General features: G+C 44.4%; 1 protein-coding gene across 1 annotated transcript in view; it reads right to left on the bottom strand.

Annotated features, from left to right (window-relative positions):
- TPH2 (tryptophan hydroxylase 2) overlaps nt 1-14,765 on the bottom strand; it is a 151,341-nt gene that overhangs the window by 109,102 nt on the left and 27,474 nt on the right. The window contains exons 5-6 of the mRNA XM_018558059.1: nt 2,327-2,394; nt 1,386-1,582 (exon numbers count right to left, since the gene is read on the bottom strand). Coding sequence (XP_018413561.1) covers nt 1,386-1,582; nt 2,327-2,394 — 265 coding nt within the window. The remainder of the gene's footprint in view (nt 1-1,385; nt 1,583-2,326; nt 2,395-14,765) is intronic.

Here is a 14,765-nt window from a genome sequence, read left to right as displayed (position 1 = left end):
CCCATGCAGTGTACATAGGAATGCAAAAAAAAACTGCTAGGAGTGTGGGGGAAGAGTTTTCGTTTCTGCAAAAGAGAATTTGCATGCCGCTTTTGCCCAAAATACTCTAGCTCCTTGCAGTTTTTCACAGGGCACAGGCTTTAATTCCTATTTAATACGACACATGTTAACATGCAAAATACTACACATTAACAGGTGTGCAGTAACGGATCAACTTCTGTGAGTACAGTAGAGCCCTAAATCTGCATATTGTGTGCTCCAGGGTTACAGTATAAGGACAGGCATCTGGAGGTGTCCTCATTTCACTGAGTAAAGTATTATCTCCACTGATTTAGCATCCCCACATACCATAACCAGGGTCGGTCTGAAGCAGAGGCAGAAGAGACACCCACTTTGGGCATTATGCTGCAGGGAATTACAGCTGAAGCACTGTGTAGGTCTGAGCTGTCAAATTAACAGCTGAGTTCTGAAGAATACACTGGGAGATAACCAGAGCACAGAGCCCATCTGTCACAAAGCTCTGATTATTACAGAGGGAAACTGCGGGATTGAGCTATCAGTTTGACAACTTGGGCCCTGCACTAAATCCATTATGAATGAAAGTTACTATTTAAAAAATAAAAAAAGTTTTATCAACTTCATTCTCTTCTTCCCCTAGAATTTGTTTTTTTGCTGATTTTTTTAAAATTTGTATGCAACTTAAATTTGCATTCATTCATTTCTTCATGTTTGTAGAGGTCCAATCGCAGAATACCCCCACACTGCAAGGATTAACTGCTTGTTTTCATCTAGGGACTAAAATAAAAAAGTTATACTCACCCGATCCACTGAGCCTGCCAGCTTGAGACAGCACTCCCTATGTGAAGACTCCCGGAGCTTAGACCGCTGCATTGGAGGAGGAGCGAGCCTGGAACGGCTGGCCGAACAGCAAGCTGGCTCAGAGAATTGGGTAAGTATAACTTTTTTTTCCCTCCCTAGACCAAAATGAGCAGCTAACCCTTGCAATGCAGTGGTAGCCCCACTGCAAGGGTTAATAAAAAAATTTGAGTTCTCCTTTAACTGTATGTTAGTTTTTGTAGCGCTGAATTAAAAAGCTAGAGAAATGGGGGGGTGCACATTGGCACCCTCGTCTTGCGTACCAGGGAACCCTGTTGCAGCACTAACCATAACACCACTGCCTGTAAAAAAAAAACATAAACGGCTATCCATACCTGCACACAACATGCTGATGCACACAGGCAACGTTATCCAGTGATGTCTTCATCAACCCATAGGATCCTCCAGAAACAGGGTTCACTTCCATATGTGTCTGTACCATTTGTAACCCCTATCCTGCTCCATCCACTTTAACAACTATGATCAGATAAATATATCTTAAGCCTTACCTTTTAAAAACACTGCCACATCTTCCAGTTGTGGTACATTGTCTTCTCTGTATCCGCAGTATTTGGTTAATAGAGGTAAGTTCTTTAAATATTCTCTGCAGGCATGAGTTGGATACAATTTTGTGAGTTCTCTAAACACTGTACCCCATGTTTTTATCTCTTCTTCTGTGTACTCCACTCTTGGAATTGGTTGACCACTAAATAAAAGCAACAGCAATCTATTAATATCTGCATGTCTTTAATATAAATGGAACTACATATTTAGTAAAACTCCAGCCACAAAGTTTTTTTTCCTCTGCCAAACACAACTGTAAAATATCTCTTTCTTTTTTCTTTCAATGACAATGGTCACCAGTATAGAAAGTAAGGATGTTCAGATACCAATTACCATACGTGGTACAAGTAGAAGTACTAATACTTTTCCAGCTCCAAGACTAGACTAGAGAAAAACTCAAAAGTTGGAAGGCATCTGTAATTTTTCATTAGAGCATGCAAGGCTCCTGGGATATATATATATATATACTGTATATGCACCCAATACCATTTTTTTTACAGACCAAGTACCGATACTTATCTAAGTACTCACAGATACAATTACTGATACGTTTTTGTTTAGTATCATGTGTCAGTTTTTCTAAAACAATACAGACAAATGATTTCAAGACAGTGGTGGAGCGCCAGTCCCAGCTGCAACTTCTGTAACCCTGGCAGCGCTTGTCAAAATGCCAAGTATCTGCACCAGTATCTGAACTGGTATCTGAACATCCCGAATAGAAAGTGAGAGTGAATTTTCCAACAGGGACACAGACAGCAATAAACATTTGACAGAAGCTCTAACCCCTCCACTGCTCTGGCCAACACTAATAAAACATGTTTTTTGGCTGTAGTTCCACTTGTAACTTATTGAGAACATGCAACAAATTAGTTATACTTAAACTTACTATTTATAACTCATGGCAACATCCACAAAATATTTTCTTCTTTGCCGGTAAACATTGTCCTTAAATCCCTTCAGGAAAAAAAGGACAAAACAGTGATAAGGAAACAACATTAGCAAAAAAAATGGAGACCAAACTGATTAAAAGAAACACTGTGTAAACAAACCATTAGAGATCACAGGGACCTAAAACAAAATAGTTGGATGAAGTATTTCCTTTACTGCAATTCCAAACTGGTTACAAAAAGGTCAAATGAGGTCTTCAGTAGCATACTTTTTGGCCGTAGCTTACTAACAACTCAAACGTTCTTTGAGCTTTTAGATGTTTTTAATGCCATGACCATGAAGAAGTTATTATTTGAATAACAATTCTGTAACATATATCTAAATAGCTAAATGTCAGGTATTTTCTGATGAAAACAAAGCCCTTTATTATCAAACTGCATGTTAAGAGGAACAGTACAACACAAGAACCTCATGTCATACTAGGAAGCTGATTCATTATAACTTGAGGGAAACAAAGAACAGAAAAGTGAATTGCCCATTGCAGCTAATTCTAAAATGAATTCCTATTGGTCAACTTTCTTTTTTCTAGTTCTAATAGTTTAGACCCTACATTTTTGTTGTAGCTGCTATCACTGATCAGCAATGAAAAATGATTATATAATATGTCAGTGTGCATTCATTTACAATTACAACACAATGATGTCACATTATTTTCTTTTTCTATTTCTACAGAATAATTGTAAATAATATCACTGCAGCATTGTAAGGTTTTGTCACGTTATCAAATGCCCTTTCACAGTTTCATCATCTAGGCGTTCAACCACTTTTTTCAATTTAAAGTGGACCTTTACCCATATCTTTGAAATGACAACAAATACATCATTAGAAACAGGGCCGGACAGGGACTAAAAATAGGCCCGGGCATTTTAGACTGAGCAGCCCAATCACATGACCCACCGGCAGGCCACACCCCTCACAACAGGGGGCGGAGCCAAACATAGAAGCGCAATCGAGGGGCAGGGCCGGCCACTAGTAAGTACCGGAGGGCTACAGCTGACATAGCAGGGGGGGGGGGCGGCGGCGACATTGATTTGCATATGAATTAGCCGCGATATTTACATATGAATGGGCAGTGGCTTATTGATATGCAAATCATTGCGGCCCATTCATATGTAAATATCTCGGCCGGGACAGGGGACAGAAACAGCGCCAGCAGCTCTGGAGACATCATAGAATAGAGACTAGAGAGAGCGGGGTGAGGAAGTGTTTTCTGGCCTCCCCCACCAGCTCCCTCTAGTGTCTACTGTGTAGTAGTGCCGGCTCTGCTAAGAGCCGGCCATCAGGCATAGCAAACCGGCCCGAACACAATCAGGTTGATTGTGTTCGGGCCGGCGCGGCCCACCGGGCAAGTGCCCGGTTTGCCCTATGGCCAGTCCGGCCCTGATTAGAAATGTTTAGTAATGACAATCTAAACAAACACATACATATAGATAATTGCCGGCCTTGTATTCTTTGCATATCTTATTTTTTTCCTACACATTCTTCTCACCATTTTTTACTAAGGGCAGATTATTCCATCTCCCTTTACTTGACTAAATGGACTAAACTTTAAGGCCTGATTAAAACTGAAGTGTGCTACAGCACCCTGCTTCACATGTGGTATTTGACATGTTAATGTATGTTGTGAGGCAGTCCTTTCATTTAGAATGGGCTGCAGCCAAGGCATGGCCATAGAAAAATTGGACCTGCACTGCAACACATGGCATGTGCATTGTGGATTGCTACAGGACATGGGTCCATAGGTACCTATTGTATTGTGAGTTTGGGTGTCATTATAAATGAATGGCACTGCAACATACCACATAGATTCCCATGTGCCACACAAGAACACAACACATAGGTGTTAAGCCAGCTTTAAACTCTAATAAAGTAGGGAATGTGAGTGTTGATGATTGGAGAGTAGTAGTTGTTCATTAAGGGTTAATAAGGGTCTTAAATTATGTATTTATTTAAGTTACACAGAACAGTAATTCGTGAATGAAAAGTACAAATGCAGCTCTCCCTCTGTGGTCATCAGAGCTCTGTAACAACTGGGCACTGTGCTCTGTTTTTGAGGAGCACACAGAGCTCCTGATACAGAGAGCTCACACTGAGAGGGGAGCATAGTGCCGCTGGTTACCCAGGCAAAGCCGCCACCTCCCAATGTATCCCAGTTTGACAGCTCAGTCCTGCACAGTGCAGGACATGACTGGGTGATGCAGAGGCCGGAGAGGCTCCCGCCATAGCTGCACCCACTGCAGCATGGCCCCCAAGGCAGATGCCTCTTATGACTTGGTCTGGCCTGGACTGTAAGTACCTAAATTTGAATTGGCATTATCCTTTTGTAGCCACTGCACAGCAGAGCTCAGACTGGGTGAGGAGAAGCAGCACAAGGAGCCAGTCAGCTGTGTTGCAGTGCAAGGTGCATGCTGATAGGAAAAGACAGCATGGTGATGGAAGGATGAACTTATCAGTCTGCTTCTCCTTTCACTGTCCAATCACAGGCTGGGGAGGGTCTAGACCTGTAAGTGTTACTTAACTGCAGCAAAGAAAAATTGGGTGTGTGGCCCCCACCGAACAGGGCTGTCTTGTGTAGCATATATCTGTAAATCTCAAGACTGGATGAACAGAAAAAAATTGTTTTGCAGGTAAAGCAGCTCTTATGTATGTGTTTCTTCTGTGTGTTTTGCTGGTTGCCTGGAGTTCAGAGTTAACTCCCCCGCACTGCAAGGGTTAAGTGCTTGTCTAGGGAGCTAAAATAACAAAGTTATAGTCACCAAAACCATGAAAATGGCTAGATCTCAGACTGGTCCCCTCGCTCCCCCTCCACTCCAGAGATCTAAGGTCCTGTGAGTTATCACGTCCTATACAGTATATTGGACGCCAGGACACAGAGGGACATTCTATCGCTGGAGTGGAGGAAGAGGCAGGCTGGATGGGAGAGATGTAGGTGCAAGTTAGGATCATGGTTCAGGTGAGTATACCTTTGTTATTTTAGCTCCCTAGACAAAATGAACACTTAACCCTTGCTGTGGAGGGGAGCCACACTGCAAGGGATAAGATTTGATTTGCTCAGACTTCTGCTTTAACATAAATACAAGTAGAGACAAAGATCCAAGGTCAAGCAGGACTTGTTCCAAATGTTGATAACCCTGATTTAAACTTCACCTTATCAAATGTACCAGCATGGAGCACTCTGACAAACTGCACTTAACATGCTGTAACACGCCAACTAGATTTTAATAATGCAAAGTTTATTTCTGCACCACACAGAAATTTCTCTGTAAGCAGAACTTTAAGTAAAAACAGTTCCTGCGCATCCTTTACATTTTTATGTCTGTTCAGATTAGGATGTCAAGTGATTTAACTGCATTATAAACCATGAAATATCACAGGAAATTTCAGAAAAGTCTGTTTTTGTTATTTAAGAGTATTGCGCATATACAGTGCAATTTTTCAGTGCTGTAAAAGATCCACATACAGGGGCTTAAAACCAGCCATAAAACACACTTGCAATAAGTAGCGGTGCTGTAAATGTCGCTGTTCTGCATACATTTCTTGTTATATTCCGAATACAAATGAGCTTTTCATTATTCGACAAAAGATGGGAGATATCAATCTTAATTTGAACCCCTTTTATTTTCCAGATGTTACACGCAGCAAAAAAATATCAGTTGAAAAGGAAATTGCCACTTTGAGTCTGAAATTAAATTCGATAAGCCTGCACACTTCAAACTGCTGACACATTTGAAGAAGCACACATCATACAAACCAACAGCACAGCTCTCAGTTTTGTATATCCTTTAACAATTCTTGGCTGCACTGTTTGAAGTGAAATTGCACATTGAGTAAGTTTTTACAGGTAAATGCGAATAAAAATGTCACCAGTATCATTTCTGTGACTCTTTTATCTTTGGCTGGTTTCCCCATTCCCATCCCCTACGTGCACAGAAACCCTATGATTTTTAGATCAATCCCATAAATGGTTTGGATTCGTTTTCTTTAAATGTTGTGACCACCACCAACTTTTATTTTTCTTGAATTAAAGTGATATTAAACCTTAATTTTTGTTCTTTTTATATTCAAAAACTTATGTGAATTCACTTCTATGCTTCTTTACATTCTTTTTTCCTCTTTCTTGTTTCTTGTTACCTTGTTTGCGGGTGTCTCCATCAGCTAGCCAGCTGCTCAGGTCCGGTCTCTGGGCGGAATCTTGGAGGCGGGGCCTGGGGGAGGAGCCATCTGCCTCCAGCTATTTAGTCTGCTGGGTAGCAGCATGGGTGTGGAGTTGTCTGTCTGGGTGCTCCTTCGCATTAACTGCTGTGGATACAGTGGTTGCAGGTTGGTGTCAGTTTCCCAGGTGACCTCTTGATGTGAGTGTCGTCTACATGTGGTATTGATTTTGCATGTCATTTTTTCAGTATGCCTCTGGATAAGCCTTCCCCTGCTAAAGATCGCCAGTCATTGAGAAGGTAGGCACCTGCCTCTTATGTAGTTCATGATAAGAAGACAAGGTCAGTACTATGTTGTTATTTTTGTTTTGTTATTTTATTTTCTTATTTCCAGTTCTAGGTCTGGGTCACGACGTGGCCGTGAACGTGGTCGATCCTCTACTTCCAGTCGGGGACGTTCTCCTTCTCCGCTAGCTAAGCGTTCGCATCGATATGAGAGGAGGTTCCGCAACAGGTCTGTAAATCCCTCTGCACAGCCGGGTACTTCTCATCACCAGCAGCCGCTCCTAGAGGGGTGTTGGGCTTGTCCCAATAAGGCCTTGCCTGGTAAAACTGCTTGCCAGTCATGTTTTTTCGAGGCCACTAAGGACAACGATGCGGACACCTCTCAGGTCATGTCTTTAATGAAGACGGTTTTCCAGGATACCTTGAAGGAGTTCTCTGCCGCTCAGTTTCTGCAGCAGGGCGAGCCGAGTCAGAGGCCAGTATCCCCGGCAAGGCCTGGGCCGTCGGGAGCGGTCGGCTCCAGTAAGGGCCATGTTTCGCCTGAACCCCATTCTAACTCTTCCTCTTCTGAGGAGGAGGATGACCAGTTCGAAGGGTTTGATTTTGCCTTAGTTCAACCCTTCGTTAAAGCTGTTCGTCAGGCTCTTCTTTGGGAAGAGGCTGTGGAGCAACCGGATAAGAAAAGACGGTATTTTAAGCATGTTAGGAAAGAAATGTTGTCTTTCCCCTTCATGGATGAGATTAAAGATATCATCCAAGAGGAATGGGGTCAGGTTGAACGGAAGGCTTCCTTCCGCAATAGGTTTTCCAAGTTGTATCCCTTTAAAAAAGAGGATTTTAAGCAGTTGGAAGAATCTCCTGTCGTCGACGCAGCCCTCATGAGATTGGCTAGGCATGTCACGTTGCCATTGGACGATGCCATCACGTTTAAAGACGTGTTAGATCGGAGGGCAGATTTAGATCTTAAAAAGATCTATCTGATGGCTGGGGGGGCCTGTAAGCCCGCTGTGGCCATGGCAGCAACCTCCAAGGCTTTGGAGGCGTGGGTCGACAGTGCTGAGGCCACTGTCTCGGACGATCTGGACAAGACCGAGATCTTGTCTATTCTGCATAACATCAAGCTATCATCAGCTTTTTTTGCCGAGGCTTCGGTGGATGTTATTAGATCCTTAGCCAGGGTTATGTTGTCCGCGGTCACGGCCAGGAGAGCCTTGTGGCTCAGACCATGGGTGGCTGATCCCACCTCTAAACAGGGGTGGTGTAAAATCCCATTTGGAGGTCAAACTCTGTTTGGCAACAAACTGCACACTGCCATAGCCAAAGCCACTGGCGGGAAGTCCGGGTTCATTCCGCAAGATCGGAGACTGATGAAGCAGAAAAAATGCTCTGTTCCGGAAGGAATCGTTTAACAGAGGGAAGGAGGCCCGGTCCTACAAGCCGGGGAAGGAATTTTGTCGCCCTTGGCGACCTTCCTCTAACTTTTCTAGAGCCAAAAAGGGCCCTGCGGCTCCAGCCCAGGGGCCGCAGAAGTCCTTTTGAAGGCTTGCCCGTCCGGGTTTTCCAGGTAGGCGCGAGATTGGCCATGTTCGGGAAAATCTGGACGGACAAGATCTCGGATCCGTGGGTCCTGGAGACTGTTATCAGAGGCCATCGTTGGCTGTTTCACAGAGCCCCCAGCTTGGTTTTTCGTACAACTCCACTTCCTTTGGATCAGGCTCGAAGATCAATCCTCTTGTCTTACGTGGGGAACCTCCTGGTCCAGGGGGTGATATCTCCTGTTCCACGTTCAGAACGTTTTGGAGGCGTCTACTCCCCGCTTTTTCTCGTGCAGAAAAAGTCTGGGGATTGGAGGCCGGTGATCGACCTGACCTTTCTCAACAAGTATATTGTCAAAGACCATTTCAAAATGGAATCTCTACAAACCATCTTGAAGATGATACTGCCCGGGGATTGGATGCTCTCCATAGATTTGAAGGACGCTTACTTTCACGTTCCCATCCACTGTGCGTTTCAACGTTTCCTGCGGTTTTCGCTCTGCGGCCTGCACTATCAGTTCCTCTGTCTTCCCTTCGGGCTCACAACATCACCGAGGGTGTTCTCCAAGGTCCTGCTGGCCGTGGTGGCCCTGCTTCGGGAGCAGGGAGTTCGCATCTTCCATTATCTGGACGACATTCTACTGTTACATTGAGAACAGGCATCATTGCTCGAACATCGGGCACTGGTGGTTGCGACTCTGGAACAGTTCGGTTGGCTCATCAATCTACAGAAGAGCCATCTGTCACCCTCACAAGATCTAGTGTATCTAGGGGCCAGAATAGATACGACACGTGGTTCGGTCTCTCTTCTTCCGGAGAAGATCCCCTTGATACGTCAACGCCTGTCAGTGGCTCTCACTCACGGTCGTCTTCCGGCATCTCACTGTCTTCGAATTGTGGGCACTATGGTGTCCACGATTCCCATGGTCAAGTGGGCCCAGTGGAGGTCCCGTCCCTTCCAGACAGGGTTCTTGAGCCAGTGGGGGACGGAGTCGTTCGATCAGTGGATTCAGGTGACTCCCCCGATGAGGGGCAGTCTCGCCTGGTGGTTCAAGGATCACAATCTTCTTTGCTGTCAGTCTCTCCACCCAACTTTGTGGACGATTATCTCCACCGATGCCAGCGAATTGGGGTGGGGGGCGACGTGTTTGGGTCAGTTAGCCCAGGGGGGATGGGATTTTCAGGCGAAGGGAGTTGTCTCCAATGTTCTGGAGCTGAGAGCGATCTTTCAGGCCTTGTTGGCCTTCAAGCGGCTGATCATCGGGAAATCGGTGCTGTTGAAAGTGGACAATACCACTGCTGTGGCTTATGTCAGAAGGCAAGGTGGGATGCGCAGCCACTCATTGCTGATGGAAGTCTCTCCTATCTTGACGTGGGCCCAGATCTATCTGCTTCGCATCTCGGCTGTGTATGTACCCGGGGTACTCAATCTCCAGGCGGATTATCTGTCTCGCGTACCAATGGACAACAACGACTGGTGCCTTCGGGACGACGTCTTTTGGGACCTGGTGCAATGGAGCTTCGTTCCAGAAGTGGATCTGTTCGCATCCCAACTCAACACCAAGGTCCTCAGGTTTTTTTCGAGGTTTCCTTGCCCTCGAGCAATGGCGACAGACACCCTGACGGCGCGGTGGACGTTTCGGAGGGCATATGCCTTTCCACCGGTTCCATTGATCCTTCAGTTTCTGCGGAGACTTCGCGGCGAAGATGTGACGGTGCTTGCAGTGATTCCGAACTGGCCCAAGAGGCCTTGGTACCCTCTCCTTCGTCAACTGAGCATTCGGTCCCCACGACCTCTGCCGCTCGTATCGGATCTTCTGTCTCAAGGTCCGGTACAGCACCCGGCACCGATGAAGCTCTGCCTGATGGCTTGGATGTTGAGAGGCGGAGGTTGGTCACGCTAGGGTGTTCAGACAGAGTCGTGAACACGCTGCTGCTCTCCAGGAAAGCCAGCACGAACCGTGCCTACAACAGAGTGTGGCTGAAATTCCAGGAGTTTGCCTTGGCTCGCGACTTTAGACCTTTAAATCTACGAGTGATGGATGTACTGGACTTTCTACAGCGGGGGCTGGATATGGGATTGAGCGTTAGCACGCTTAAGGGCCACATTTCGGCCTTGTCAGCTTTTACGGGCCTTCAGCTTGCCTCCAATGCTCTCGTGGTTCAGTTCTTTAAGGCTGCATTACGAGTTAGACCACCACGGGCACAGGTATTCCCTAAATGGGACCTTCCTCTTGTGCTAGATTTTCTGGCGTCGGACGGCTTTGGAGATTCGCTGTCTCTGTGGCACCTTACCCTGAAGACGGCCTTCTTGGTTGCCATCACCTCGGCTCGCAGGGTCTCGGAGCTGGCCGCTTTGGGGTTTAAAGAACCCTTTACGACCTTCCTGGCGGATAGGGTGGTCCTTTTTCCCATGCTGGGGTTTGTGCCCAAGGCTGTAATCGACTTCCATATGCGGCAGGAGATTGTTCTGCCTGCTTTTCGGCCCAATGATGATCCTCGCTTGAATCGATTGGATGTCGCAGGGACGCTGCAGGAGTATGTTCTGGCAACCGGAGGCTTGCGGTCTACTGATCATCTTTTTGTGGTGCCCGCGGGGGCTAGGAAGGGCGCTAAGGCGTCCAGCAGACTCATTGCCTCATGGGTCGTAAAGACTATCACGTTGGCTTACGAAGCCAATCATCTGCCAGTGCCTTCTGAAGTTGCGGCACATTCCACGAGGAGTCTCTCCACGTCCTTAGCAGCTGCGAATCGAGTGTCTCTGGAAACGGTCTGCAAAGCAGCCACGTGGTCATCTCGTCACACGTTTATGAATCATTATTGTGTGGATCCAGCGGCTTTGACTACTGTCGGTTTTGGCCGTTCGGTGCTTTCTTCTGCTATGGGTGTATGATTAAATTTTCACGTTTACCCTCCCTGTGTTTTGGCTAGTTATTTCCCATTCGTGTGCTGCCATGGAGCTGACAGGAAAACAGGAAAATTGTATTTCATACTTACCGTAATTTTCCTTTCCTGTCAGCTCCATGGCAGCACAGGACCCACCCGATCGGTCGTCTAGTTATGGAACAGCTGCTTAGGCGACTCGTGCAAATTTATGAGCTAATATCCTGATTAGGGGAGGAGGGGGGTTAACCCATTCGTGTGCTGCCATGGAGTTGACAGGAAAGGAAAATTACGATAAGTATGAAATACAATTTTCCTGTTTGATGAGCAGTAAAAGCTTTTAAAGCGTTGTCTAAGGCCATTTTTGGGTATGGTCGTTTTTTTGCGGTTTCGCAGGCACACGCAATTTTAAGGCTTGACATGTTTGGTGCCTATTTACCCGACGTGACCCCGTCTTTTATATTTGACCAAAAATTGGGGTAATAATAAATGTTTCATAACATAATGTAGGGAAAATTGTATACTTACCTGTCGGTAATTTTCCTTTCCTGACGCCAATACATGGCAGCATGTGAATGGGTATGGCTCCGCCCCTAGCCCAATCACAGGACCAGTTATACTATAAATTAAAGCACGCCTCCCAAGGCAGCCATTCTCGTAACAAGTACTCAATGTAAAAAGCCATGGGAGGGTCCCATATGCTGCCATGTATTAGCGTCAGGAAAGAAAAATGACCAATAGGTAAGTATACAATTTACTGTTTTCCCGACACCCACATGGCAGCATACAAATGGGATATAGTGTTCACACAACCAGGGAGGGTAATGCTGAGATATTTAGTTATTTGTACCTTATAACTGGCTTGAGCAGTGAGGACAGAAAAAAGAATGGCTGCCTTCGGAGGCATGCTTTAATTAATAGTATAACTGGACCTGGACTGGTGATTGGGCTGGGGCAGAGCCATACTCATTCGTATGCTGTCATGCGAATGTCAGGAAAACAGTCTTTTTTTTTTTCAAAATGTTCAGTACTTTTTTCTTTATATAGTAAAAAAAACAAAAAAACTCAGAGGTGATTTAATACCACCAAAAGAAAAATGGCCAGGACAGAAAGAGGGTTTAACACCCCGGTCTTCAAGTGGTTAATGCAGAGAATGCATTAAGGTAAAAATCACAAAGACTTTAGTACTACTTTAAAGTAATTTCAAATGTACAGAAAGAAAAATATAAAATAAGGTGATATATAGAATTTTATCCTAATGAGTAGGTATAGCCAAATCTTATTTTCTATTTTCGGATAGAGTGGGGAACGATTAGAACTTCTGACAGGTTTTTGTTTGCTGTGTCCCCACTGGTGAAACTCACCTTCTTTATAAATGTCCTGGTGACTAGGGATGCAACGATACCAAGTACCATACTTGGTACAAGTACAAGTACAGATACATTTGCAGCTCCAAGACTAGACTAGAGAAAAATCCCAAAGTTAGGAGGCAGCTGTCATTTGTAAGGAGCACACAGAGCTCCTGGGATTTGTACATCTCTGGTTTAATGTATGATTTTTTTTTTATAAATATAAATAAAGGGATGCACCAATACCAGTTTTGCGAGTACAAGTACTGATTCTTGCCCAAGTACAAGTACTGATACATTTTTGTTTATTGTCATGTGACAGTTTTTCTAAAACAATACAGACTAATGATTTGATTTCAGGACAGTGGTGGAGCACCAGAGCCAGGGCCCAGCTGCAACCGCTGCAACCCTGGTAGTTCTCATGAAAATGCCAAGTATCGTCGCTGATATCTGAACTGGTATCGGTGCATCCCTACTGGTGACCATAATCAGTAAAACAGTAAGTGACTGGAAATCCACACTTTTACAGTTGTTACCAGAAAAAGAGGTCAGGGTAAATCTCCCAATGGAGACACTTGTTCTGGTGACATCTCTCTAAGAGGCAAATGCCACTCACTTTGTATATTTCCTCTCACTTCGTGTAAGCAGGAAGAAAAAAAAAGTGATAAAGGTTTTAACACTTCCCTGTTCCATCTAAAAACTGGAAAACAAATTAGGGGCTATTTATACTCTTTAAAGAACAATTCCCCATGACAACTGAAATCAAGCAATGAAGTATTATTCAGCAATTGTACAAAAGAATAAACTTTACTTTAACCCATTTTCTGTGCAATCCCCTGTTCCCAAAAGCACACAACCCTCCATAGGGGGTCAGCAGATGAGACGTAGGACTGTACTTCCTGATACATGTGCTGTGTAACTTCCTTTTTCTCTCTTTCCTACATCACCAATTACAGTATATTTAGACTTTAAAAGAAGATTTGAATAATTGGTGACTCTGAGAAACATCTTACTACAGACTCTTTTTTTAATGAAGAACTGGAGGATTTTTAAAATTTAACCCTTGCAGTGCTTGTTTTGTTGGGGGTGAAAATAAAGAAGAAACACTTACCTGATCCTCATCCCACTTGGCTGCTAGACTGGTCCCTCTTCTCCCCAGGGCTCTGGTGGTCTAAGGACCTGTGATGTCATCACGTCTAATGCAGGTCCATTAGATGAAAGGATGCCAAGGAACATACCACAGCCAGAGCATAGGGTGAGAGAGGTGAGCGGTCACTGCCGCAGGACCGAGGATCAGGTGAGTATATCTTCGTTATTTTTGCTCCTGGACCAAAACGAGCAAGGGTTTATTTTTAAAAATTGTGGCGTTCTTCTTTAAGTTACACTTTCTATATGTGGGAGACAGCAAGGGGCTTAGAATATACATTCCAGCATCACTAGCTGCTGTGTTCCGGAATCAACAGATTACTAACAAAAGTTAATGAGGTATTAGTGCACGGCAGCAATAACTATATGAAAACCAAAGTATTATGCTGTAGTCTCGCTTTGACTAAAATGTTGGCAGCTTAAAGGCCCTTTTATAATGGAAAAATGATGACTTTTCACTTCACTGCAGGTCGACAATACCTTTTTCACTTATTAATAAAGACCCAAAATGTCATGCAGTGAAATAAAAGCTCATTGCAAAGACACAATACCAAGAAATTTAATTGCCATAATCTATTCTTTGTAATGGATTTAGATTAAGTAAAGTTCAGCACCGCTCATGTTAATATTACAAAAAACATGTTACAAAAGGCATACTATGTTTAACTTTTATCTTGTATTACTTTAAACAAAAATGGTGTGTGCTCCATCCATATTAACATTGATGCTAGTAAAGCACATGAGGCAGAGGGGTTGATACCCTTTTGACTGGGGTTGGAATGCAAGGATAATGTGAATAATTTAACATGAAAATGGATAATAATCACTTTAGGACATAACCATGGGCGTAACTTGTATAGCCAGCCCGTAGTGGTAAAAACAAGCTGCTGCAGCCATGAGCTTGTTTTAATGTTTATCGGCAGGCTGTGGGTGAGTAAGTCAAAGTGATCTGGGCAGCTGTAGACCACCGGATATCTCCATTAACCACTTGCTGACCAGGTGTTCACACCCCCTTCCTGGCCAGCCCT

This window comes from Nanorana parkeri, unplaced genomic scaffold, assembly GCF_000935625.1.
Source record: "Nanorana parkeri isolate BGI_ZX_2015 unplaced genomic scaffold, ASM93562v1 scaffold318, whole genome shotgun sequence".
In the NCBI taxonomy this organism is placed as follows: Eukaryota; Metazoa; Chordata; class Amphibia; order Anura; family Dicroglossidae; genus Nanorana; species Nanorana parkeri.
The sequence above is the reverse complement of the archived record's forward strand: the minus strand, read 5'-3'. Positions and strand labels throughout refer to the sequence as shown.